Genomic DNA, 23834 nt, shown 5'->3' with positions numbered 1-23834 from the left:
AAGGTGTCACATGTATCCTTCAGGTCAGTCCTGCGCAAGACAAGGCCATACCGCAATAGCGGAGTGTTAAATGCCTCCGGGGCATCCACTCGTTCCAGCGGATCGAGTGCCTCGGTATTCTCATTACCCTACACCGAGCTTGGGGTCTCTCATGAACCGCTTTCAGAACAGCAATCTATGGCACTGATTAAGCTTCCAGTCGAGAAGAGATCGCTATATAACCATAGACGGTACGGCCACTACTACCCATGGGCAGGGGGTATGAACACTCAGAGTAACATGCGTGTACTGCCACAAATAATGGATACCCTAGAATATTTCCAAAGCATTAAAGTATGTTCTACACCGCCCGCGCCCCTCTTCCCCCAGCCTACAAGAAGTTGCCTAACACCCCACTTTACAAACAGGTCGTCTCTAGTCATGAAGCCACCGACATCCCTAGTAACCGTATCCGTGAAATAAACGGCCAGACCGAAGACATAAACCACGGCTTCGGCGGGAAGTAAGTCCTCCTCCTCTGCCCTAGATCCTCCAACGTACGCTTACCTACAGAGATACGTCTGGCTCGTGCCCGTGTACGGCACCACCGCCACCACCGCCGCAACCGACTTCGAGATCGTGGTTCAAAATACCCCCAACAAGGGCAAAGACAATCTTGCTGAAGGTGACGGAGGAAAAGCCCGCTACCTGATTGTAGGGAAAGATCCGTTGGCACCCGAGAGGGTGACTCATGTGGCGTTTCCGAAGACTATTGAGAGTGTGAAGGGTGTCCCGGTTGGTTATAGTGGTATGACGATCGATATTCATAATGGCAGGGGTGGCGACTTTTTGTATCTGTGTTGGAAGTCGGAGGGATTTTGACAACGGGTGGAAAGCGGTCTTGACGTTCGAGATAGGAGGGAGATCAAGATTGAAGGGGGCCAGTGGAAATAGGGTTTAATGTACATGTGGGTTGAGTGGTGGGTGCGAAGCTACCGCTTTGGGATTCGCCCAATAGCGAGTATAACGCTCCGCCAGGCCAATGTTTATATTGACCAAAAGAAGCGATATGAAGATGCACGGACTGCCTATAAGGTGGAATGGTTTTTTGTTTTGTTTAATTCATTAATTGCATGCAAAGGTGGAGTGGTTCAGGGGGCTCAGGTACGCTCTATCGTCACTGTCACTCTAAGATGTGTGCTCTTTATTTGTGTAGCGCAGCTAATGGTCGGGTATCTAATACTTATAGAATGAGCATAGTATTATTAGAGCCGTCGTCAATTAAAGTTAATATATTTAATGAAACAAAGCAACCAGTAAAACAATAACCGTAACGAAGCCGGATCATAGTATATCACTCGGTCATTGTGTCCGATCGACTGGGATGTCTTTTTTTTTTTTTTTTTTTTCTTTCTAATTCATTAATTGAATGTCGACAGACATTTCGATTACAAAGGAAGGAACAAGTTTTGGAGACTGTTAATTTGTGATAGAGACACTAATATTACGCTACCAATCACATTGCATACCCCGTACTGTCTGAGCACATCAGGATCAGAATTCCGAAACCGCGGGCTACTTTAATCCAGATTTGACATCTAAGGCTACCTATCTATTTCCTACCTCGCTGCCACATCCAAGCAGCTTCGGTGTATATACGCTACCTATTTCGTTGCTGCCTGTGCGGTAATCGAGGGATACATGCAGTATGTTGGAAATTCAATTAATTTGTTGGCCTCTTGTTCGCTGCTCAATGCCAGATTTGAGCACAATGAGACGTCAACCCGGTGACAGGTTTGAGGGTACATAGGTGTATATCAGGCGGGAAGTTTCGTGAAGGTGATACTACAGATAAGATATCTGCTATCAATTGGCTGTAATAAACCCTGATGTAATGGCTTTTAGTTTCCCAGCACTCGACACACTGGCCCGCTTAGACGGAGTGAAACTCCCATCGGGCTCCTCCGCATCCCCGTTCATGAGCCACGAGGTACTCTGCGCAGCGTGAGACCTTCCTTGCCCATTCTGTTGGCCATTTCAGATTCAACTTTCACAAAAGAATCCTCGTCTAGAGGGACCGAACCCGGCAGCGACCCGATATCTTGCAAGTACGTACTAAGTCGTGAAACGTAGGTTTTCAACTCTGGTTTTTCAAACGGTGGTTTGCAAAATTAAAAGGCATTATAAGGATTTTTCGTCAGGTAGTAAACTGGGATGAGACCGAACATCTCAGTTTCCATTATCCCCTGGGTTACACTCGAATATGACTAAACGCTTATTCCTGTTCTATAGGATTTATTATCGGCGCTTTTGTTATGATTATATACATGTATATTTACCAGACTATCTTGTGGCTGCCTTATACTCTACAGCGGTAGGTAATAAGTCATCGGACGTCCTAGCCACAATTTTGCCTGCAAACACGGATTTTGGTGGCGTTCCGTCTGATGACTTATTACCCATCGCTGTACATACAGTACGATGCCAGTCGTGAGCGTCAGGCGCGGCGTCGCAACGCCCCCCGAATCATCACGGGTACCAGCACAGCAACCACAATTGATCCTTTTATCTTGTGTACCAACCCGCCGTGAAAAGGTTGTGGAAATCTGGTTGCGCGCCTGACGCTCACGACTGGCATCGTACTGTACATATGTGGCTTGGGTATGAGATGTGACACAATTGTGGTGTGGCGTCCAATTCAGGCATCCCATACGAAAAGAACCAGTTGCTCAGGGCAAGGATTATTTGTATGGAGTGGCGGTGATCTCTCATACAAACTATCCCTGTTTCCGTCACTTGCATTTTCTGGTTCTTTTCGTGGTAAACGAGTACATGCACTTATAACTACATAAGGAGCACGCACACATTGCCGGAGATTTATTGTGATCTCCTTCATATATGGCCTCTGATATCAGCCTATTTCACACAATCTATAAGGTTTGGTGTTTATAGTTTTTCACCCTCTCCATGTTTGTTTACAATCTACGCCTTTACCTAACCCGCTCTCATATGCAGACCTCCTACAAAGCTCCTGTTCCCCTTACAGTTGATAGCGTTCGGCCATAATGGACGCCTCACAGGTTCCGTCAAAGCCATGTAGCATCTGCAACGAGCCGACATCACTAAAGTGCAAATCCTGCAGCAGCAGTGCCTACTGTTCCCCCAAATGCCAGAAAGAAGACTGGTCCCTCCACAAGCTCCTCTGCAGCCGGCTCGCTGCCTTCTCCACTCCACCTGGCACCAATTTCCGGCGCGCCATCTACCTCCCAATCCACGAGAAAGCGCCCAAATTCGTCTGGGTACCTGTCGAGAAGAGCAGACTCTGGGATGGTGAAATACAAGATGATGACGATGCGGATTTTACCGAGTGGCTAGGAGAGAGGAGGTTCGGCTTTAGAATGATGAAGAGGAATCAAGTGCGCAATAGAGAGCTAGAAAATGAGATACAGTTGACGTTTAAGGTGACAGCTTACGGAAGTTTGGGGATTCCGCCGCTGGAGGTTAATGAGTGCACGGGGCATGTTGCGAAGGGGAAGAACATTTCGCTGTGGCGGGGACCGATACTGGCCATGAAGATGGTTGGAAAGGATTCTGAGCTGTACGGGCACATTGATATGGAGGATTTGAGAGATCTTGCGGATTTCTTTACGGTGACAAATGCCGTTATGGAGATGTGATCCGCACGATAGGACATTGAAAACCTGGGATTGAGTGGGATGCGTAAAGTCTGATCGATGCAAATATAGGGCATTAGTTACTTTTTATTCTTCACCAAATCTATTCGAGTATACCTACTCCTAATTATTGCTACATGGATCTTTTCTTTTACGCCCTTAATTTGAAATATCTCAATTATGGTGTATATTGAAAGGGAGTTGCCAAGATTTGGAACCTGCGCACTTTTAGGCTTAGAATAGATGGCACGATTTTTGTCTGATTTTAATTCTGGTTGACATATGCGCACCACTCACATCTTATCACTCGGTTCATACCGGCAACCACTCCTGGTGTAAATCACCTGTAACCCCAGCCAGGTTGGGTTGGTCCTTTTATGTTTGTATACACGTAGAGTACATGTATCTACTGCATGAATTTTAGCCCACACCTAGACACTCGAATAGGTGGTTGGCTATAGGAGTAGCTCTGCCGTGCACGTCAATGACGGAATTGAATCTTTCTGTACTGGGAACGAGTTAGGAGCCCCAATTGGGGGCTGCTAGGTTAACGTTGTACCTGGTAGTAACGTGACCTCCAAGCGTGTAACTGGGCAGAGTATCTATATGTTCGTCTCTGCCAATCGGAATCTTTATCTCTACGGTGTGACCGTAAGAAATGCTTCGTGCTGGAACATATCCAACATGCGGTACATAGTCTGCTGTTCGTTTATCCCGACCCCGCTGTCCGCTGTTTGGTGATATATGCTTGCTCTCTCACATCTCTGGCGGTGCTGGTTGGGCAGTGTGAGGTAAGAGGACACCTGGATTGGACAGACATAGGTAGGACTCGAAATTACGTAGGCCACCTTATAGTCACTTTTACGATGTTAAGCCAGACAGCCAACAAGCCAATACACGATTAGAATTAGATATGGGTACAGGTTTCTCGCAGTCTTTTGGCAAAGTATTAGACAGAACCTCCTTCTCTACAGATAACTTTGAGAATGATATTCACGACGCCTGGGTGAAAATTGCCTATTGCCGTCGCTTCTACAGTAACATCTCCAGTGATGGTACGGTCCACATTAATTCAGCGGGGTTTATTATATGCATAGACATGAGGTAGATGTTTCATTGCCTTGTTAAACATATATATTGTGTAACAAAAAGAAAAGAAAAACACGCTCCAATACCAAATCCCAGACCAATGTCCCAAACAACTCTTCGCACCTCCACAACCCGTCCCTGGCCAAACACGAGGACCCAACAATGCCATCCGTACTGGTACGATTCTCAAGACTGTATCACCAATCAGCATGAACCTCACCATAAGATAAATAGAATAACTCACCTCCAATAAACTGATCCGAAAAAAATGTAACCGCTATCGAGCGTGGAAAACGACCGCTACCGAGCGCGGAAAACGAACGCGTATCGCCGTGGAATTACCTACACATGTCAGTAACACGCACACCCTGACCAGGTTGGCAAGCTGCCTTAAGCCTCCACGCGCAGCCCAGGGCAAGCTGCCCAGCTTTACGCGGAGGCCACTGGTCGGGGTGGCAGACCGACAGCACAAGTCCACACCATTACACACCCAATCCCCCAGTGACCGGGTTGGCCAGCTGCCTTAAGCCTCCACGCGCAGCCCAGGGCAAGCTGCCCAGCGTTACGCGGAGGCCACCGGTCGGGGGAGAGGGGAGCGATGAGGGTGAAGACGAGATATATACATACCTGGTACTACCCAAGCCCGCACCCTTACACACCCAATCCCCCAGTGACCGGGTTGGCCAGCAGCCTTAAGCCTCCACGGGCAGCCAGGGCAATCTGCCCAGCTTTACGCGGAGGCCACCGGTCGGGGGAGAGGGGAGCGATGAGGGTGAGGACGAGATGTATGCATTCGTGGTGCTGATGTTCTGGGGGGAGTGTTGAACATGTTTGGTGGTGATGGTGATGTTTGGTGGTGATGGTAATGGTGGTGGTGGTGAGGTTGGTGTGTAGTGGCGATGGTTGAGTTCAGGGATAGCCTTGGCAAGCGGGGGGTGTGGCGAGTGGATGAGTAAGCAGCACTAGTGTCTTGGCTACTGCCTTAAGCGAGGATGGCTTCATTTGAGCCACACACTACATGTATTTATTCTCTTTGAGCCGCATTTTCCTTGGCGCTCTGCTCTTTCAAAACATCGCTTTCTCGCACACCTTTGGGACTTGGGGTGGACTTTGCCGTCATGGCCTGTCACTCGGACAAAGCCGCGTGAAGCTGTGGTGGTGGGAAGGATTGTTCCTGGATGACAGGTACCTACAATGACTATGAGCAGGAGTGCGTAGACTTCCGGGTACGGTCGAAATCAATTGATGATAAATAAATTGCTAATGTGATCAGCTATCTGAGTACATATCTTTTTTGGTAACGGCCGTCCATGTATGTATTTACATGTACATCCAGTATATATAGCCTAGATAAATTAAAGGATACATACTTTCAAGTGAGATGGGAAAGTTTTCAAGATTCTGTGTGTTTTGCTGGTTACGCAGATACATAACTTGAAATGCGAGTAGTACATGTATGTAGCTTGTGGAAAGGGTCGACCAGGCTACATACCAGGATCTAACCACCACCGTATATAATTGTATGTACCTCCCCTCAATCCCCTCTCGCTCTGTCCATTAGCTACATACTACACCCGCAATGCCGTCCTGCTTCATCCCCACAACCTACTTCAACTCGGACCCCGACACCTGGTCCCTAAGGGGCTTCTTCGCCGCATCAACCTCGTCTCCCATAGAAGGTCTCGAGCTCCAGCACGTGGTCAACGTCTACGTCCGTACGCTCTCTGAAATTGCCGGTGGTAGCCTCGATAGCCAAACTAGTGGTGGTCCCAATGTCCAGGGGGACAGTGGAGTCACGGAGGCTGCCAGTAGGAAGAGGGAGTGTGCTTCTCTCCTGCTCACGGCTTATAAACAGGTGTGTTTCGGAGCAGCACCCACCTCGGCCTGGCCTCTATATACTGATTGTGGACGGCTGGTATGGTGTCTAGGGGACCGACCATGCTCTTGCGCGAGCTCTATGGCTAGACTACATGGCCACCACCGGTGGAGCCGCAAGCGAGGCAGCGGCGGGGAAGCAGAAGAAGAAGCCGAAAAAGATAGCCAAAAAGCGTCCTGCGCGCGACCTACCAGAATCACCCCCGCCGCTACTGCCCTCATACGCAGAAGCCGCCGAGTCCTCCGACAATAATCTCGAGATACTGCCTGAGGTCCCCTCGAAGCGGCGGAGGGTGGCCTCCAAGTCATAGTAGGCACCGCGATCCCGGCCTCCAGCTGTGCGTTACTAATGTTTTTTTGTGATTTTAGTCTGGCTGAGTTCGAGTCTTTTTATGCAGCCATGGATCCATTGCAGAAATGGACATTGACAACCGGCAAGGTGGTCGAAGACGCCATATACGATGCCATTACTACCACCGCGGTGGAGAGTGAGCGGCTAAAGATGTGGGTCATCGATGCCTCAGACCCGGCGATGTCTGTAGTATTCTCGAAAGAGGAGATTGCTGAGCTACTGGAAGGGCGGACAGACAGCGTGAACGGCGTAGAAGACGTGTGGGATCGCTATAGCGCCGTATGTTACCTTTTATTTCCCCCAGATGGCCAGACTACGCGTATGCTGACACTGGGTGACTAGATCACCACAACAAAGGGATTACGGAGTACTCTATTCGGTGAGATCCCAAGGCAGGGCATAAAAGAGGAGTGGATTTACGGCGTGATGCGGCAGCTGTATGTATCTCTCTCGCGGGTAGGGGGCCGCTATTGACAGCGGCGGTGTTCTCGGGTCCAGGCTAGCGCTCTACGAAAACACATCCGCGCCGCTTAAGAGCGCACAGCTCGAGAGCTGGTACGAAATAAATCTTTGGGGGCCGCTGATCGACGCTCTGCTACTGCGGACAGTGCCAGACGTTGTCGTTCTGCGGAAAGAGTCGACCTCCCACGCAGCAACAGTGTCTCTGAACGTGGCGCGCACCACTACCGGTCCGGGGAGTTACGTCAGGACGGGGGCCCGCAGCGATTTGGTGATCCGTGGGGTAGGTGTGGATTGGCCGCTGGAGTATGGTGCGGGCGAGACAGGAGGGAGATTTGCGGGCATTAGAGCGACCAAGTATATCGTCGATGGGATGAAGCTGAGGGGCACCATGAGAGGCATGTTGAGCAGGTTGGTGGACGAGGGGAAGGCGGGGAAGGACGTGGCGGTGGTGGGTGTCCTGTGTTCAGGTAAGTGAATAGAGGCGGTATCTGAGGTTGGGGCTAATGAGGGGGGCGATAGGACTGCGGCTCACGCTGCTGGAGATGTGGGCGCCTGAGGGGAGGTATATGGGGGTAGTGAGGACGGTGGGGCCAGTGGGGGTGCCGGATGATGTGAGGAAGTTACCGAGACTTGGAGCGCTGCTGGCGGCGCTATGGGTTATGAAGGTGAGTTTTCCCTCTGTGGAGGATGGGGAAAAAGACAAGGTACTAATGAGTGTTGTTCTGAGAAGGAAACTGTTGAGGGATGTGTTAAAATCATGCACAAGTGTTAATTGGAACTTGGGGGAGGGTGGTGGTTAGTTGCGATTATGTCCTTGGTTTTTGCGAAATCTGATTAATAGGTTACAAAGGATTATGCGTTATGACTGTGTCGGATCTTGTATATCATGTTGGTGAATATATCAGGTATGCTGCGGACATGCACAGGTGATATAAACATAATCTGCTCCAGGCTGGACGGAATGTCAACGAAGCAGACATAATAGCAAAGAAACCAAGTATTTGATGACGATTCATCAGATGTATTTATGCTTGCCCATAGGAGCATGTATCGTGCTGGCACATAGCTCAATTGCAACAACCCCTCCGCATCAAGATGCTAGGGTGTAGACGTACCCGAGAATGTCCGCCAATGTCACTAATTGGTCAATTTTTCGTGCTCCTCCATCGAGTGTCCGCCCATCCATAATGCGAATAGAAGTCTGTTGGAAGATATTGGTGGGCGAGACCGGTGAGGGAAACGAGTGATGGGGGGGTGATTGCACCGGGAGTGGGAAACCGGCAGTCGCACATAAATACTCTACAACCTCAAGGGCGTACTCTTCTGTCTGTCGACATCTTATTGGCTGCTGTAGGTAATATCGTTTGCGCAAATTCAGTCGGTTGTGGTTACTTTGAGGCGGGCGCGGTACATTGAATATCGAATCCACAGGTTTCTGGATATCACTAACTCCTGTAGTACTAGTACTGTCTTATAACAGTGGTACCATGCTTCTAGTAGTATATAGACATCTCTGTAGACAGTACAGTAGGAGGGACACTAGTTTTCCGTCGTTGTAGTTATCGGCCCGAGTGAGCTAGAGTATTGGGCCTGCAGGGATTGAGAGATAGACGGAATTCTCGGTATGCAGGCCGGTATGTATTCAAAGTTGAGGAAACTGAAAGTGAAGATCCTGTATATATCTCTTGTAGGTATGTAATATTCCGAGTGGGTCCCGCGGTTTGAGCGAGTGCAACAACAACGCAACTTTATACGGCTGATGATATTGTTTGCGCATACCTGTACTTTGTATTCCAACTTGATTTATGTAACATACAGTACTTGATCTATCAACATTCGAGTTCTCACTACTTGTACCGCTGCGCATCCGAGACCGGCTGCGCATTTCGTGATGCATGAAGTGTTACAGTCCGGCACTCAATTAATCCAATGGCGTTGCAGCATCACATTTTCTACAAAATCCATTCCCTCTCGGCAAACACGATGCAAACCACCGAGGTGTTATTCTGGCAACATCCGAAGCTGCCGTTATTCCCGCCCAGCTACTTATTTAATTATACTCCTGGACATCATCGTGTTGCCTTCCTGTCAAAGAATACATACGAAGAGACATGTCGACGTCAAAGATCTTTCGCATCTCGGGACTCCCTCTTGAAATCGATATCGACACATTACGGGAAGCTCTTCGGCTAAAGCAGGAGGGCATTGATATAAAGGCAACCATCTCTCCATGTTGTTCTGATCCTGGTACAAAAGTCGCAATTGTGGAATTCAAACCATGCGCTCCATCTTATTTGAAGGATGTGATTTCCGGTGCGAGACCCGATCACCAGATAGAGATGAATGATGACCACGACGACTTGAATATCGACATGGACTTTTATGGGCTTACCCAACTATACGCCACTCCGCACAAAGCAGACATTACTGCAGAGTAGGATACTACTGAGCTATCTGGCTTGATTCACTCGGATAAGATGGCGCAACAACTAACATTATGTGATGTAGTATTGTCGCAGTGACAGGCATTGCCGGCCATGCGTTCGGGTCGTGGCGAGGGAAGGGCAACTTGCGAAGGATGTGGCTGCAAGACTTCCTCAAAAAGGACTTGCCGAGATGTCGAACCATGATTTTTGGCTACGATTCAAGGCTGGATAGCCCTGGTGCTCATGAGATGCAGGATTACAGGGACAATCTTCTGACGGAGCTAAAGAAGGCTAGGACATCAGACCAAGTAAGTATCCAGAGTTTCTCATTGGCTTAGGTGCAGCGGGGAAAGAGAAGGATCATGTTGGTAGTTGGTACATGCGGATACATGTCTTTTTACAGTACGAGAATTTTGCTACGGGGTTTAAGTCGGGCCAATTGAGCGGTTTTAACTTCTGAAGTGAAGATTTCCGGAGGTTTACTTCGTGGTCCAAGCGCTTCATGGGCGAAACCTCATCCCCTTTCAGACTTCTCGATCGGATACTACAGTTTATAGAACCTACAGCCATTCTTTTTTCTCAGTTTTATCTCGCTGTACCATTTTCAAGAAGAGGCCGCTAACTCCTGATAACCTATAGGAGCAGAATAGACCCATCATTTTCATTGGTCATAGTTTCGGGGGAATCGTAATTACGCAGGTAAGTATATATGTCCATTTGCCGAAGTAAAGATATGTGAGGGATCACCCGAGGACCGAACATACATTCTGACGGATAATCAATATTCCAAGGCTCTTGTAAAAAGCCGAGACTCTAACCCGGCCTCCGACCCCGATACCTATGCAATATACAGGGCAACTTACGCTACTCTCTTCTTTGGCACCCCCCATCGTGGTTTTAACGTGAAGAGTCTCACCAAAATGGTTGATAGAAGAAAATCGGAAGAAAGACTTAGCCTCTTGAACTCGATTGGAACCGACTCACCACTATTGGAAGAAGGTTTAAAGAGGTTTCTTACTTTTGCGCATCAGCTGAAAGTAGTGAGCTTTTATGAAATGTTAAAATCAAAAACACCGGAGCAGGTATTATTTCGGTGTGGACTCATGGTAGATTCCGGACGAAGGTTTACCAATTTTTAGGTTACTACAGGATTCGAAAGAATAGGTCCGTATGAACTTTCAGTTCCCAAAGAATCCGCTTTACTTGGGCTCGACCCCGAGATCGAAAAAACGGTGGGTGTGAATAAAGATCACACACAACTGGTCAAGTTTGATACCAAGCAATGTTCGGCTTACAGCGACACCATTGCCCATCTAAAGGTGTACCAAAAGAATTTATCTCTCCCAGACACCGGTAATCAGTACACCTCGTACGACTTTTCACCCCAAACTAACATTTAGTTATAAAGGTTTTCTCTCGCGTAGTTCAACCAATACAAACTCGCATTACTCTCAAGACACTACTGGGAACTTCATCGCCGCCTATGAGGCCATCGAAAGGAGCGATGTTGATCAACTTGTCATTTTATGTGACTCGAATAAAATTAATAGTGAAAACGTAAACTTGAGGCATGACGATGGTTCGACATTACTCCATATCGCTATGTCCACGAGGGATACGAGTAAGCGCCTCAAGATGATTCAATCTCTACTCGAGAAAGGAGCGGATTTGATGGCCAGGAATGAAAACAGAGTGACACCATTGGTACAGGCAGCGATGAGTGAGCAGAAAAAGGGGGTACTGAAGCTATTACCTCCTTGGTTACCAGTAAAGGATCTCGGGAGAGATCGTAGGGGATGGTCCCAACTACATGTTGCAGCCGCTTACGGCAATGCAAATGCAGTCAAAATCTTGGTTCAGCTGGGGTGGATATTGAAGCAAGGAATAATGACCTGTCTACCCCACTCCACGAAGCCATACGGGCCGGAAACAAACCCACGACAACAGTGCTTATATCTCTTGGGGCAAACATCCAGGCAAAGGATCGGAACGGCACGACAGCGCTGGATTTAGCGGCGCTTGAGGGAAAGGTCGAGCTAGTGGAGGTGCTGCTCGTTAATAAGGCGGATGTGACAGTAACAGACATCGAGAAGTGGACGCCACTTCACTCAGCTGCTTCTCGAGGTCACGAGCCTATAGTGACAGTACTGCTAAGCCACAAGGCATCGATCGATGCAAGAGACTCTCAAGGCCAGACGCCTATCTACCAGACGATAAAAAATGGGCACCGAGATTTGAGTAGTCACCTATTGCTCAAGGGCGCTAACTGGTCAGTCTCCGATAGCCATGGACGGACGGTGTTGCATTACGCAGCAATGGCAGGAGATGGTCATGTGGCCAAGATGTTGCTAGAAAAGGGCGTGGATGTTATGGCAGCAGATGAGACTGGCAAGACAGCCTTGCATTGTGCAGTCAAGAGTGGGCACAGTGGTGTGGGTAGAGTTCTCCTGGATCTTGGAAAGGCGGATGTTACTTCAGTCGACAACAAGAAGCGAACACCTCTACATCACGCCGCAGGGAATGGACACTCTGACTCGGTCGAGATGCTTCTGCGCCATAATGCACCCATGGAAGCAAGGGATATCCACGGATCAACACCACTTTTATATGCTGCCAACTCTGGCCACGAATCTACAGTGACGATTCTCGTAAATGAGAGTGCGGACATCAATGCCATAGATGACCAAGGGTGCAGCGCGCTACATTTAGCGGCAAAGCAGGGACATCTGCAAGTGTTGATACAGTTGGTTCACGAAGGTGTAAACGTGGATGCGACAAACGTCAAGGGTAAGACAGCACTGCAACTTGCGTCTGACGAGGACAACGATAATATAGTAAGTGAGTTGAAAAAGGAGGGGGGGTCTCGAAAGAACGTGAAACACAATGTGGAGGAGGAAGAAGTGAAAGTAGAAAAGGTGGAGAGAAATCGAATTCTTGAACACAGCCATTCGGGGAAGGCATCAGCCGACGGTGCAGGAAAGAAAGCAGAGGGCGTCCCCAGTTCGGTCTTTTACTTGTTGATACCGGTTCTTATGGCAGTAACGTTCTTCACGGTGCGATGATGTAGGAGACACGGCATGGTAGTTTATAGTAATTGCATGAGTTTATCATTTAAATACTGTCATACCGGGAGAAAAGAAATTGCGAGCTTTATCTCATCGCAGCGTATATCTGGCAGCGGAATTATGAGATGGGACCGGTTTCGCTAGGGATATGGTGATGATTGCTTTGCGGGGTGCGTTTCTGCCATTAAACTCGAGGAGGAACTGGGAACTTGAAATGATAGAGTGAAACCCTGTGTATTTGTCCGAGAAGATTATTACAAATGGCGAATCGAAAATATGAGGGTCTCTTTGATCTCTTTGATCTACGATACTGGCTACCGCGCTCTTTGTCGAACAAGGAGCTCAACCCCAATTCGACATATACTTTTCACGGGCCTTCTTTGGAGTTGGCTGTAATTTACTACAGGTCTAAGTCAACTAGATTATTTATGAGGTTCTTAGAAAGATTCGTATGAGACAAGATCTTGCAATCAATTAGCCCCGTCCTTGTCAAATATGCCCAGTTTGAACTGCGAATATACTTTTATTTATATATTCTTCACGCGTTGAGGAAAAATCGAAACAAGGCCCAAATCTGTGCGATCTTTATCGGGCGGGGTCATAGAATATCACTCGAACAGCTATTTTTGCATAGTGTTGGAAATATTATGATGCGAGCCAAGGAGAAAAGTCCTAATATTCATATGAGTTTCAGTATATATGTCAATATGTACAAGTAGTCATATATAGACTATTCTAAGCACAATATCTTTGTATAAATAAGGGCTTGATATGCCCCCTGTATTATAGTCAAAGTCTTCCGTATTTATTATTATTTATTATTATTTATTACTATTTATTTCCAACACATAGATACCCGCGGTATGAACTCAACGTTATTGCCTGACCTGTACAGCCATCGGGAAGTGGAATGAATATACATACCTAGATTAGATCCACTCAGGGTAGCTTATTGCTAAGCTCTGTACCACTAATCCTCATGACGGATATAACCTACACTGAGCGCATCCGCTGAAGGGTTCTTGACCCGTTCCCAGGTAGACTCTACATCTACATATCATTGATCGAGTCATATTGATATAAATGTCTTGGCGTCCAAAAGCATGCCATCAAGACTCGGGATATTTGGGACCAACAAACTAGGAAACCACAAGTACGTAACAAAGATACCAAAAATACTTATGAGTCCGTTCGGTTGCCACGGATTATTGAATAAACCAGCCAAGTGACGAAAATCTGTAGTTCCATTCTGGTGCGAACTGTTTGGCAACCAAAGTAGTAGAAGTCTCAATAATCCATAGATTTGGGAAAACTTGGCGAGTTGTAGAATCACCTCGAGAGGTAATTTTTGTTCGTAGATCATCAATGCCAACCACAGCCAATGATGGAAAGAACACTTTTGAGCCCCCAGAATTTACTTTTGATCGCATCCGCAATTGGTACATATGAACGTCTTCATATCGAAAAGAGCCCTCAAAATGTATCCAAGCTTTCCAGTGCAGATTACATCAGCGAAATTCTGCAGTCCGGTAACCCACATACCATAAAGAACACGTTGCGCATGCCTATCTGTACGTTTCGGAGGCTATGCGAGTGGGCAATTACATGAGATCTGCTGCATCCTACAAGGAGTATCTCAGTAGAAGAGCAGATAGCAATCTTCATGAAAATTGTAGGCGAAAATGCTTCAAATCGCGCTGTTCAAGATAGATTTCAGCACAGCGGAGACACTATTCACCGCCATTTCTACAGTGTTTTAAACGCATTCCTTCAACTCTATAAGGAATATGTCACGCTTCCATCTTCCACTACACCGCCACAAATCCGTCATAATCCAAAGCTATTTCCCTACTTTAAAGACTGTATCGGAGCAGCAGACGGTACCCATATTCCAGCATGAGTACCGAGTAACGACGCAGTCAAATTCCGGAATCGGAAAGGTGATATTTCACAGAACGTCCTGGCAATTTGCAAATTTAACTTGCAATTCTCATATGTTTTACCGGGTTGGGAAGGTTCAGCACATGATGCTCGGGTTTTACAGCATGCATTATCATCGGATCTTGTTGTACCAGATGGTAAATATTATCTAGTAGATGCAGGATATGCTCTAAAGAAAGGATTTCTGGCACCGTATCGCGGAGTAAGATATCATTTACGGGAGACATTAATGTCAAAGCACAAGTGAGAAATCATGCTACTTGTTTTCTCATTCAATGTTATGTACTAATTCTTTGTAGGCCAGAAACGAAAGAGGAATTATTCAATCTCCGTCACTCACAGTTGAGAAATGCAATCGAGCGTATCTTTGGTGTCCTGAAGCGCCGTTTCAGAATTTTATCAAATAATAATGAATACCCATTTCCTTGTCAAATACACCTTGTACTCGCCCTTACAGCTCTCCAAAACTTTATTCGAGCGCATAATCCTGAAGAGGAACTGCGGGAGTGGGAGTCAGCGGATGTCGAAATACGGAGAGAACAGGATGAAAGGGAATGTACAGTGTCAAATGTGACAGGGCAGGATGATAGGGAAATGTCAAAGTACCGTGATAGTATTGCAGAGGAAATGTGGGAGGACTATCAACACTTACTTGCTTCACGTCAAAGAGAGACTCAGAAATAGTATAAAGTTTTCAATATATAACTATTTCTTCAATTCCTTCTCGAGCCAAGCATCTCTCAACTTTCCCGGGTTCATTGTAATAAAAATTTCCGCTTTCCGGATATTCTCAAACAAGTTGATAGCTTGAATCAAGTCATCCATTTCCATCGTATCTTCATATTCTTTTTGAAGAATTGCAACAGCGTGTTCTGTTTTAGACGTACCTAGGACCTGTGCAGTGTCTTTAATCTCTAATAATGCCTGAGCTATAGCCTTTCCACTGGATATCCGTTCCCTCTTTACTCTTTTCAAACTGGGCTCCTCTTTAATTCTCTGGCTCATTGGAACTGGTTCCGCTGCCAGTGGTGTCTCTCCATCGGAACCTGGCTGTGAATGAGGCTCAGAATTTGAGGGTTGTACGGAGCTAGCGGCGATAGGTTTCAAATCGAAGATCGTACTCGGCGTTATTGCATATTCACCAGTTGCGCGAACGCCGAGAAAGAGTTCCTCTAGTTCCCGATAGTGCTTGAGAGTTTTTTTCCGGAACTCTCTTGCCTTAGGATTTGCCTAGTTGCCTATTATTAGAGCAGTCATAAGTAATCCTGAATGGGTAGACATACACTGAGGTAGCGTTCCCAGACATCAATTGGAGCGGTTGGAAGTTGATTTTCCGCATCCCAACCAAAGCCAGAATTGCTTTTCAATGCAGTAAAAACATCATATTTCTTCTTCAACTGTATCTCAATTAGTAAAGGCTGCTATATCCTAAGTTGCTTCTTACCGAACTGTATTTGTTTTTGACTTGCTGCACATCTAGTGTAGTGCCATGACCTTCATTGATGAAGTGGGCAACACGGCTATAGGATTCCTTCTTGAAACCATTCTCTGCCCGCTTGCCATTTCTCACTTCAACTAGAAAAGCATCAACTAGATCCTTTTCCATCTGCTCATCCCAAAAGGCCCTTTCTGCATCATCGCCGAGAGATTTCCGCTTGGTCATGGTTGCGCTGTTGTAGAACTATCAGCTGTCGAGAAGGTTGTGGGAAAGAAGTCACTGGCACGCTAACAACCTTTTTTACACTACCCGAACAGTCCCAAACTACTAGTACAACTTGAACTAGCAGCTGTTGACACCTCGAGGGTACCAGAAAACCCAACCCGCAAACCATAGCTGTTGCGCCCGAACGGACTCTATATATAAATCGCGATGCCAAAATATCAATCTTCCACCATTTTGATCACAACAACTGGGCAATCACACTATGCCCATTCACACTTGCCGCACGCTGGGCAATTCGTTCTCCATATTCTGTGTCCGCATTGTACTTGAGCAAGAGTTTTACCACCTCAATGTGGCCCGATTCTGCCGCTCCACGCAACGCCGTTTTACCACCCTTGGGACTGGGCTCAGCGTTGGGATCTGCATCTTGGTCCAGCAAGAACTGCACAACCTCAATATGCCCGTTCTCTGACGCTGCCTGAAGAGCTGTTCGACCACCGATACCGAGGTCCTTCGAATCAACCTCTGCTTCTAACGACCATAGGTATTCCACAACATCAAGTCTGCCGTGTTCAGCAGCTGCTTGGAGAGCTGTTCGTCCTGAAATCTTAGCTGGCTCGGCCTCAATATCCGCTCCGGCGCTAACGAGATCTGCGACAACTTGCATAAAACCTCCCGCCGCGGCCGCTTGTAGAGCGGTTCGCCCATATCGCTTTGCCGGATCGGCGTTGATATCGGCACCGCCATCCATGAGGAACATGACCAACTCGCGGTATCCGAGCTCCGCAGCTACTTGAAGCGCGGTTTTTCCACCAATGTCACAGGGGTCACCGTTGATATCCGCGCCATGTAAGAGTAGAAGTTCAACTATTTTGTGGCTGCCACTAGCGGCGGCAGCTTGTAGGGCCGTCTGGCCATAACATGGCGCTGGCGCTGCATTGACATCCGCCCCATGACTTAAAAGAAATTCGACAATATCTCTGTGTGCACTTCCAGCCGCAGCCTGCAGCGTAGTTCTACCCTCCTTTTCTGAGCATGCTGCGTTTACATCTGCTCCCTTTCTTAGAAGGTATGAAACAATTTCGATATTGGCAGATGCGGCAGCTCCTTGGAGTGCCGTTCGTCCTTGTACAGCACAGGCCGGGGCGTTGATCGAAGCGCCGTGGGCAAAAAGCTCTTCGAGAATGTCGATATGACCAGCCTCAGCTGCGGCCTGCAAAGCCGTTCGCCCTTGTTCTGCTGACGGCTACGCGTTGCAGTCCGCGCCCCTTTCAAGGAGTACCCTTACAATGTCGATGTCGCCAGCACCTGCGGCAGCCTGGAGCGCTGTGCGGCCACCAGTCTCACTCGGGACGGAATTGATATCGGCTCCATTATCGAGAAGAGTCGTGATCATATTAGCGCGTCTCAGAGATGCCGCCAGTTGCAAGGCCGTCCTGCCGATTCCTGGCAAGAATTTGTTGGTATCGATCCCCATGCCGATTAAGAACTGAACAATTTCGACATGTCCAGAAGCAACTGCAGCGTGGAGAAACGATAGGAATTGGCTCTCTTGGGTTGAGGAACTGGTATCATTTGTGGTAAAATTCCGATCGAAAGCCCAAGTTCCCGGCGCCGAGTGACTTCCTTTTGGTTTAGCCCGGATGCACAATAGGACTCTCAGCAACAACGTATATCCGGCCTCACATGCTCTAAGGCGTAAGGTATCTAGGTCTCCCAGAGTATGAGGAGGGAGGTAGTATTGAACATCTATGACGCGTTCTTCCCCCAAGAGCATGGCCAAATTCTCTGCAGTGCGATCACTAAGACTTACCCCTAGAGATATAAACTGACTTCTGATCACTTGAGCTTCCGAGGCTGGGGTGCAAAGCACTGGTAATGAGTGATCCATAAGCCATCGATGCCTGAGAGCGTCGGCCGCGCTGGGCCTGCTGTTCGGATCAGGAACAAGTAGTTGTTGGATGAATTCAATGCAATTGTATTCGATAGAAGCCTCCTCAAGGGGAAGGACCGGAAAGTCAACTCTATTATAGCAGAAGTCCTCGAAGAGTCGGTAGTTAGGAAAGCGTGATTGGAGTGGTTGATCGAGGCCAGTGATGTCGGATAGCTCATCTTTTTCAAGGAATGGTATCTCAAGGGTCATTAGTTGGTGGACTAGGCACCCAAGCGACCACATATCTATTGCATGGGTATACTCTGCTGGATTGCGAGGTCGAAATCTTGGAGGAAGAAGCCCAAGAAGTTCTGGTGCTTTAAAACCTTTAGTTCCGACCTTTGTTTGGAAAGCGGTACCTCGATTTGACTTGGACACTCCAAAATCCGCAAGCTTTACTCGTATCGGGGAATCGCAAGCGACAAGAACATTCTGTGAATTATTAGTTCTCGGTTTCAGAAGATGAAAAAAGAATATAAAGAATAAAGTGGTAGCTACCTGTGGCTTAAGGTCACGGTGACATATCCCTTTATCGTGTAGGAATGAGAGAGCCTCCAATATTTGACGTGTGATCTCGCTCGCCTTTATCCGCATACCGTGACCTATATCCTTCAGGTGTGTCCCCAGGTCTCCTTGCTCCAGATACTCCATGGTGAGATATATGGAACGCCTGTCCTCGTACCACCCTAGGAACTAAACGAATAAATCGACGTTCTACGAAAAGATTAGTTCTGTGTTGAATAGATAATATAGGAAGTTAATTGAGCACTCACACCCTTGACTTCTATCAATGTGAGGAGCTCTCTCATATAGTTCACTTTATTCTTGATGTAAATACTTTTCGCTATCTCTTTCACCGCAATCTTTGTATCCGGCATGAATCTTCCATCTGCCCACTCTTCTTTCACTGAGACGATGCCCATATTTCCAGATCCCAAAGTCTTTCTTTGTTTTAAAACAGCATTCCTACCGCAGCTCATTTGGAAAGAGTCGGGAACATCGATTCTCTGTCTCCATCGGTGAGGGTATGTTGCCCGAACTAGTTTCATAACCTCGGAGCCCAAAGCTTTCTTTGGACCGTCGCGCAATCTCGGGTGGGGGTGCAAGTGCGATTTCAGAAACGATGTCCAGGCTTCATTAATGGGGGATTCCTCCAAAGGTGATAATGGGAGGGTGATAACACCAATGCAATAATCCGTCAGTTTGGATCGATCGAGTTTGATGGGGTGCAGGGTATCTCCCGCCTCGCGTGCCCCAAATAAATCTTCTGAGGTCAACATTTTATGTGTCAGGCACGCCAAAGACCACATGTTCGCAGCTATACTTGGGGCAGTGGTGGCCGGTACGTCTCCTCCTGCTCCTCCTGCTCCTCCTCCGGGCCCTTCTGGTGGCTCGACTCCGATGCTGCGCATGAGATCCTCTGCCAGGCGCTGCACGACTTCAAGGGGAAGATTGTGTGTGCGCACGATTATGGCTGGGAGGTCTGAAGAGTAAACCCCCCTGAGATGACGCTGTCTACTAGCTCTGGGGCCATGTAAGGGTGTAAAAGCGACTCCCCTGACCCAAACTCACCTAGGAGAAGCTTGACCCGCATAGGGAACACAGAATATACAAGTATATTCTGTAATACGTGGTGCTTTAGTAATGTTGATACAACTTGTATTATCCTGAGGGAATGGGGTGGGGGTTGAGGGGTAGCGCTGGTACCTTAGGCGTCAGGTCAAGATATGATATTTCGTTGTCCTCTAGATATGATAGAGCAAGGAGAACCTGGTTCGTAATCTCACCGACTTCTTCCATTATATCTCTTCTCCTGGCGAGTTGTCCTTCAATAGCTTCGTCGGAGCCCATAATACCTTCCAGGGTCCCATATTTTGTATAGTCTGTTACAAAATAGATGGATTTTTCATCTTTGTACCATCCAACAAACTCGGCGAAGCTAAGCGGATTCTATATTGAGACGCTCATCAGAACTCAGTATCTGTAGAAAGGATTATCTATCTACCTTTGATAATATATTCAGCATCTCGACCTCGCAATCATATGCAAGTTGCCTGGCACGCTGTACTTCATGGTTCACTCGCTTCACCAACATGACATGTTCAGATTCCTCCGCCTTGAAAAACGATACCTCTCTAAAATGGCCGCACTTTGTCTCCGGCACCTCTGGCACCTCTGTCCACCGTTTGCCTATGTATCCAACACTGCCAACTCCTAAAATCTCCATGTCCAGTTGGTACTGAAAATGGTCACGATTTGTAATCCAACTGTGACTCAAAGCATCTTTAATAGAAATTCTACTTCCGATATCAAGCGATGTGAGTCCAAGGATCAGGTTTATCGCACCCTTACTTGCACCAAGCTCTCCAAGTGTTTTCGAAAACGCAGCTGGTCCATCCTTCCGGAGATCAAAGCTCAAGCTTTGGCTCAGGATAGAGCCAAACCCGGCTGGGGAGGCGAAAATCCAGTATAGTATACTACCAATAGACCTCATACTACTACTAATCGGTAGATGTACCAGGGCGCCGTTCTATGACAATTAGTTTTGATATAATCGGTTGTACGCAATTAATGGTGTATATCCTGGAGCGTACCGAATCTAAACATATGGAGTCGATATTGCCTAACTTGATCTTGACGGGTGATAAGGAAGATAAGAATATATCCTACCGACCGCGATAGATTATAAGTAAGAGTCTCTTATCGGGGCATTTTAGCGGTACCTTTGGATTTAATGGGCCAGTTGATAGTCCAATCTGATAAATAGCCTCAATGGCTTGAAGAAGTTGCCTTGAAATCTCTCGGACGTTTGATTTGGCGTCTAGGGTGGAGCCAGTAACGTATTCGACAAGATTTCCCTCAGCGAGAAATTCTGTTAGAAGACATATATGGGATCCATCCCAATACCAGCTATCGAACTTTATGAAATATGCATTAGATATCTGCAGATGTCAGAAACGTTTGTCGAGGGGCTAGTTATAGGTCCGATCCTCACTCACCTCTCGTAGTTTAATAAGTGCCTTCACTTGAGTTATGTACTTTGGAATGGTGTCAGTCATGTGGATCTTTCTAACAACTCTCAACTGAGGTAGAGAGGCTCTGCTCTCTTCAATATATCCAATTCCGTCCAAATAATTCTCGTAAACCTTAGTAATCTTCCACCTTTCGAATACAACCCGTCCGTCCCTGCTTCTACGCTGCGATATACCGTCTTTAAGGAATTCCGTTTGAATGCGAGAGGAGTCTATTTCCTTCAACCTCGAGTCATCTGGAGGTGGGGCCGGGGAAAAGGAAGAAATATGTAGAGCCTCTAACACACGGCGAAGGTTTCCATCTGTCACGGAATTGAGAGAATTGCTCTGTCAGAAACTTCATATAGTTTTATTGGGTAGAAGAGATCACAAGAAGCGCACTTGGCTGATAGAAAACCGAGCGACCCGCGGCAGACGCTTCGCTATATAGGACGCCGTCACTTGAAAGAGAGTCCTCAATGGATTCCGCTAATACACAGAACCTCTCCTAGTGAGATATAGAAACGTGGAGTGGGAAGAAACTCGAAGAGAAAACATACACAGGAGGATGAATTTCAACTTTAGCCTTTCGAATCTGTTCGAAAGACGTTCGCATGGGTCAGAGAGACTTTCATCTGACTCTAGAAAGTCAACAATCACTCTCTCCTGAAAAACGGTTGAGAGTTAGCTTGATACCCATGCCTGACCGTAACTAGATAGGTTTATGATCCAAAGTGGAGGCGAGAGACCATACTAGGGGTAAATGTTTTGACCGTTAGGTTTTCTGCCCGTGCATCGAGGTAGAGATCCAACTGTTCAGGCAATACTCGGAATAACGCTTCTGAGATCAGTCAGACCACCACATCTCTTAAAAGATTTAGAAGATTAATCTTAGTACCGAACATGTACAAGTCATCTAGGTTACCCTTAACTGCTTAACTGGTTCTTTGATGTCTAGCCTCGCCAAGAGCCGATAAATCCGATTCGTTGCTTTGGTAGTTGCTGTGGCAGACCTGGAGGTTAGTTATCGAACTTACATGTACGTAATGTATACATATATGTAGTTGTAATGAGCAGGTGGGAGAACGCACAAGAAGCACTATCTCGAGCTAAATCAGGAAAATAGGAAAAACCATAGGAATTTTTGGGACGCGGCGCTGAAAACCTCGATCGCGACGGCGCTGGGTCACGGTAACGTCGCATTTGAAGATGTAGATTCACCGGGGCTTGTGTCTTAGCTTAATGTTACGATTTGACCTCGGGATTATGTATTTATGCTGAAATATTTTGACGGAGAGCACTAGGAGTAATCGAGAAACCTTAAACTGACGGATACTTGACAACGATATTCTGTGATGTCTATCTACCGAGGATATTCTGTGATGTCTACCTACCGAGGAGAGGAGGGAACTGTCCTGGTATTTATAACTTGGAAACTGGGGGTGAACATGTAGTAAATTTGGGGGGGGGAAATATTACCTGTAGTTTAGAACTGGAGTGCCAACATATCCTGCACCTACGATAACGGGAGATCGCAAAGAGAAATCAGGTACATACAGTCCAGGATATAAAACCAAACAACATTCTCTATGAGAAAAAAGAGATGGTCACCAAGCACTGCCGAGCTCACCCCGGCACCACGAACTCTATGCGGCGTGCGGCAAGAATTTACCACTGTCGCGTGTTGTGAGCGTTTGGCGACCTGTTGAGCCACGTAATTCGGTTCAAGTTTCAGGTGACGATTTGCTGCATTGCAATGTGTTTGCATAGAGACTTTTAGCCAGCACCTTGGAGCAACGATCAAAATATTGTTTATTTTAAAGGATACAACTATGTAGCCTAATGCTCAAGATTTCCCTCTCAGAGTAATTGTGAGGCCATGCGGGCCAAGGAGCTAACGCATGTAGAGTGGACATTATGAATTGTTTGTTCTGATCGAATGAAAAGCGGGATATAGCTAGTCGGAAATACGGATAGCTCAGCAGCGTGATTTAAATAAAAATAGGCGGTAAGAAAGACTCAAAGTACTAATCCTCAAAAATATTGGATATTTTTCACTGGAACCACGAGAGAGCCCAGCTAACTGGCAAGCTAATGTATACTTATCTATCTGGGCTGAGCCTGAGCTTTTCAAAGATGCTTTGGGGTGCGCATGCCGTCAAAAGGTTAACTACAATACAGCTGAGACCAGGATGATAGAGTGTTTTAGATGTTACACCGACAGGTTGAGAAACAGGGGTCTAAAAACAGGGTTTATATGGCTGGGCAAGCCAATAGGACTGCTCCCATACTTCTACTCGTTTACCACGAAAAGAGCCAGGGGATATATACAAATGGTGGAGACAAGGTTAATTTGCATGAAAG

At 47.0% G+C, this 23834-nt stretch overlaps 8 protein-coding genes across 8 annotated transcripts; 5 read left to right on the top strand and 3 right to left on the bottom strand.

Moving 5' to 3' along the window:
* Window positions 1-335: 335 nt before the first annotated feature.
* Window positions 336-861, top strand: LAJ45_04131 (uncharacterized protein; the record flags this gene model as incomplete). Its single annotated transcript, XM_046113712.1, has 2 exons — window positions 336-447; window positions 527-861. 2 exons carry the CDS (start codon window positions 336-338, stop codon window positions 859-861), a joined length of 447 nt encoding a protein of 148 aa, XP_045972814.1.
* Window positions 862-2877: 2016 nt separating this feature from the next.
* LAJ45_04130 (uncharacterized protein) lies at window positions 2878-3656 on the top strand (the record flags this gene model as incomplete). The annotated part of the gene is made up of 3 exons (XM_046113711.1): window positions 2878-2916; window positions 2995-3033; window positions 3153-3656. The coding sequence occupies 3 exons, from the start codon at window positions 2878-2880 to the stop codon at window positions 3654-3656; spliced, it is 582 nt and encodes a 193-aa protein (XP_045972813.1).
* Window positions 3657-6321: 2665 nt separating this feature from the next.
* LAJ45_04129 (uncharacterized protein) lies at window positions 6322-8203 on the top strand (the record flags this gene model as incomplete). Its single annotated transcript, XM_046113710.1, has 7 exons — window positions 6322-6597; window positions 6671-6927; window positions 6987-7248; window positions 7312-7406; window positions 7468-7898; window positions 7951-8096; window positions 8162-8203. 7 exons carry the CDS (start codon window positions 6322-6324, stop codon window positions 8201-8203), a joined length of 1509 nt encoding a protein of 502 aa, XP_045972812.1.
* A 1339-nt stretch (window positions 8204-9542) lies between these two features.
* Window positions 9543-11281, top strand: LAJ45_04128 (uncharacterized protein; the record flags this gene model as incomplete). Its single annotated transcript, XM_046113709.1, has 7 exons — window positions 9543-9865; window positions 9940-10165; window positions 10497-10556; window positions 10649-10939; window positions 10997-11089; window positions 11155-11210; window positions 11266-11281. 7 exons carry the CDS (start codon window positions 9543-9545, stop codon window positions 11279-11281), a joined length of 1065 nt encoding a protein of 354 aa, XP_045972811.1.
* Window positions 11282-11433: 152 nt separating this feature from the next.
* Window positions 11434-12919, top strand: LAJ45_04127 (uncharacterized protein; the record flags this gene model as incomplete). The annotated part of the gene is made up of 3 exons (XM_046113708.1): window positions 11434-11478; window positions 11549-11577; window positions 11701-12919. 3 exons carry the CDS (start codon window positions 11434-11436, stop codon window positions 12917-12919), a joined length of 1293 nt encoding a protein of 430 aa, XP_045972810.1.
* A 2372-nt stretch (window positions 12920-15291) lies between these two features.
* Window positions 15292-16526, bottom strand: LAJ45_04126 (uncharacterized protein; the record flags this gene model as incomplete). Its single annotated transcript, XM_046113707.1, has 6 exons — window positions 15292-15361; window positions 15516-15518; window positions 15570-15669; window positions 15751-16093; window positions 16147-16254; window positions 16308-16526. The coding sequence occupies 6 exons, from the start codon at window positions 16524-16526 to the stop codon at window positions 15292-15294; spliced, it is 843 nt and encodes a 280-aa protein (XP_045972809.1).
* A 238-nt stretch (window positions 16527-16764) lies between these two features.
* LAJ45_04125 (uncharacterized protein) lies at window positions 16765-19110 on the bottom strand (the record flags this gene model as incomplete). The annotated part of the gene is made up of 3 exons (XM_046113706.1): window positions 16765-17739; window positions 17815-18891; window positions 18958-19110. The coding sequence occupies 3 exons, from the start codon at window positions 19108-19110 to the stop codon at window positions 16765-16767; spliced, it is 2205 nt and encodes a 734-aa protein (XP_045972808.1).
* A 42-nt stretch (window positions 19111-19152) lies between these two features.
* On the bottom strand, window positions 19153-22375 carry LAJ45_04124 (uncharacterized protein; the record flags this gene model as incomplete). Its single annotated transcript, XM_046113705.1, has 11 exons — window positions 19153-19173; window positions 19233-19970; window positions 20167-20409; window positions 20465-20989; window positions 21054-21125; window positions 21183-21401; window positions 21459-21793; window positions 21873-21959; window positions 22031-22136; window positions 22220-22311; window positions 22369-22375. 11 exons carry the CDS (start codon window positions 22373-22375, stop codon window positions 19153-19155), a joined length of 2445 nt encoding a protein of 814 aa, XP_045972807.1.
* Window positions 22376-23834: the final 1459 nt, after the last annotated feature.

The sequence above is a fragment of the Morchella importuna genome, assembly GCF_003444635.1.
Source record: "Morchella importuna strain M04M26 chromosome Unknown Morimp01GS010, whole genome shotgun sequence".
Lineage (NCBI taxonomy): Eukaryota > Fungi > Ascomycota > Pezizomycetes > Pezizales > Morchellaceae > Morchella > Morchella importuna.
This window is presented reverse-complemented; position numbering and strand designations above follow the sequence as displayed.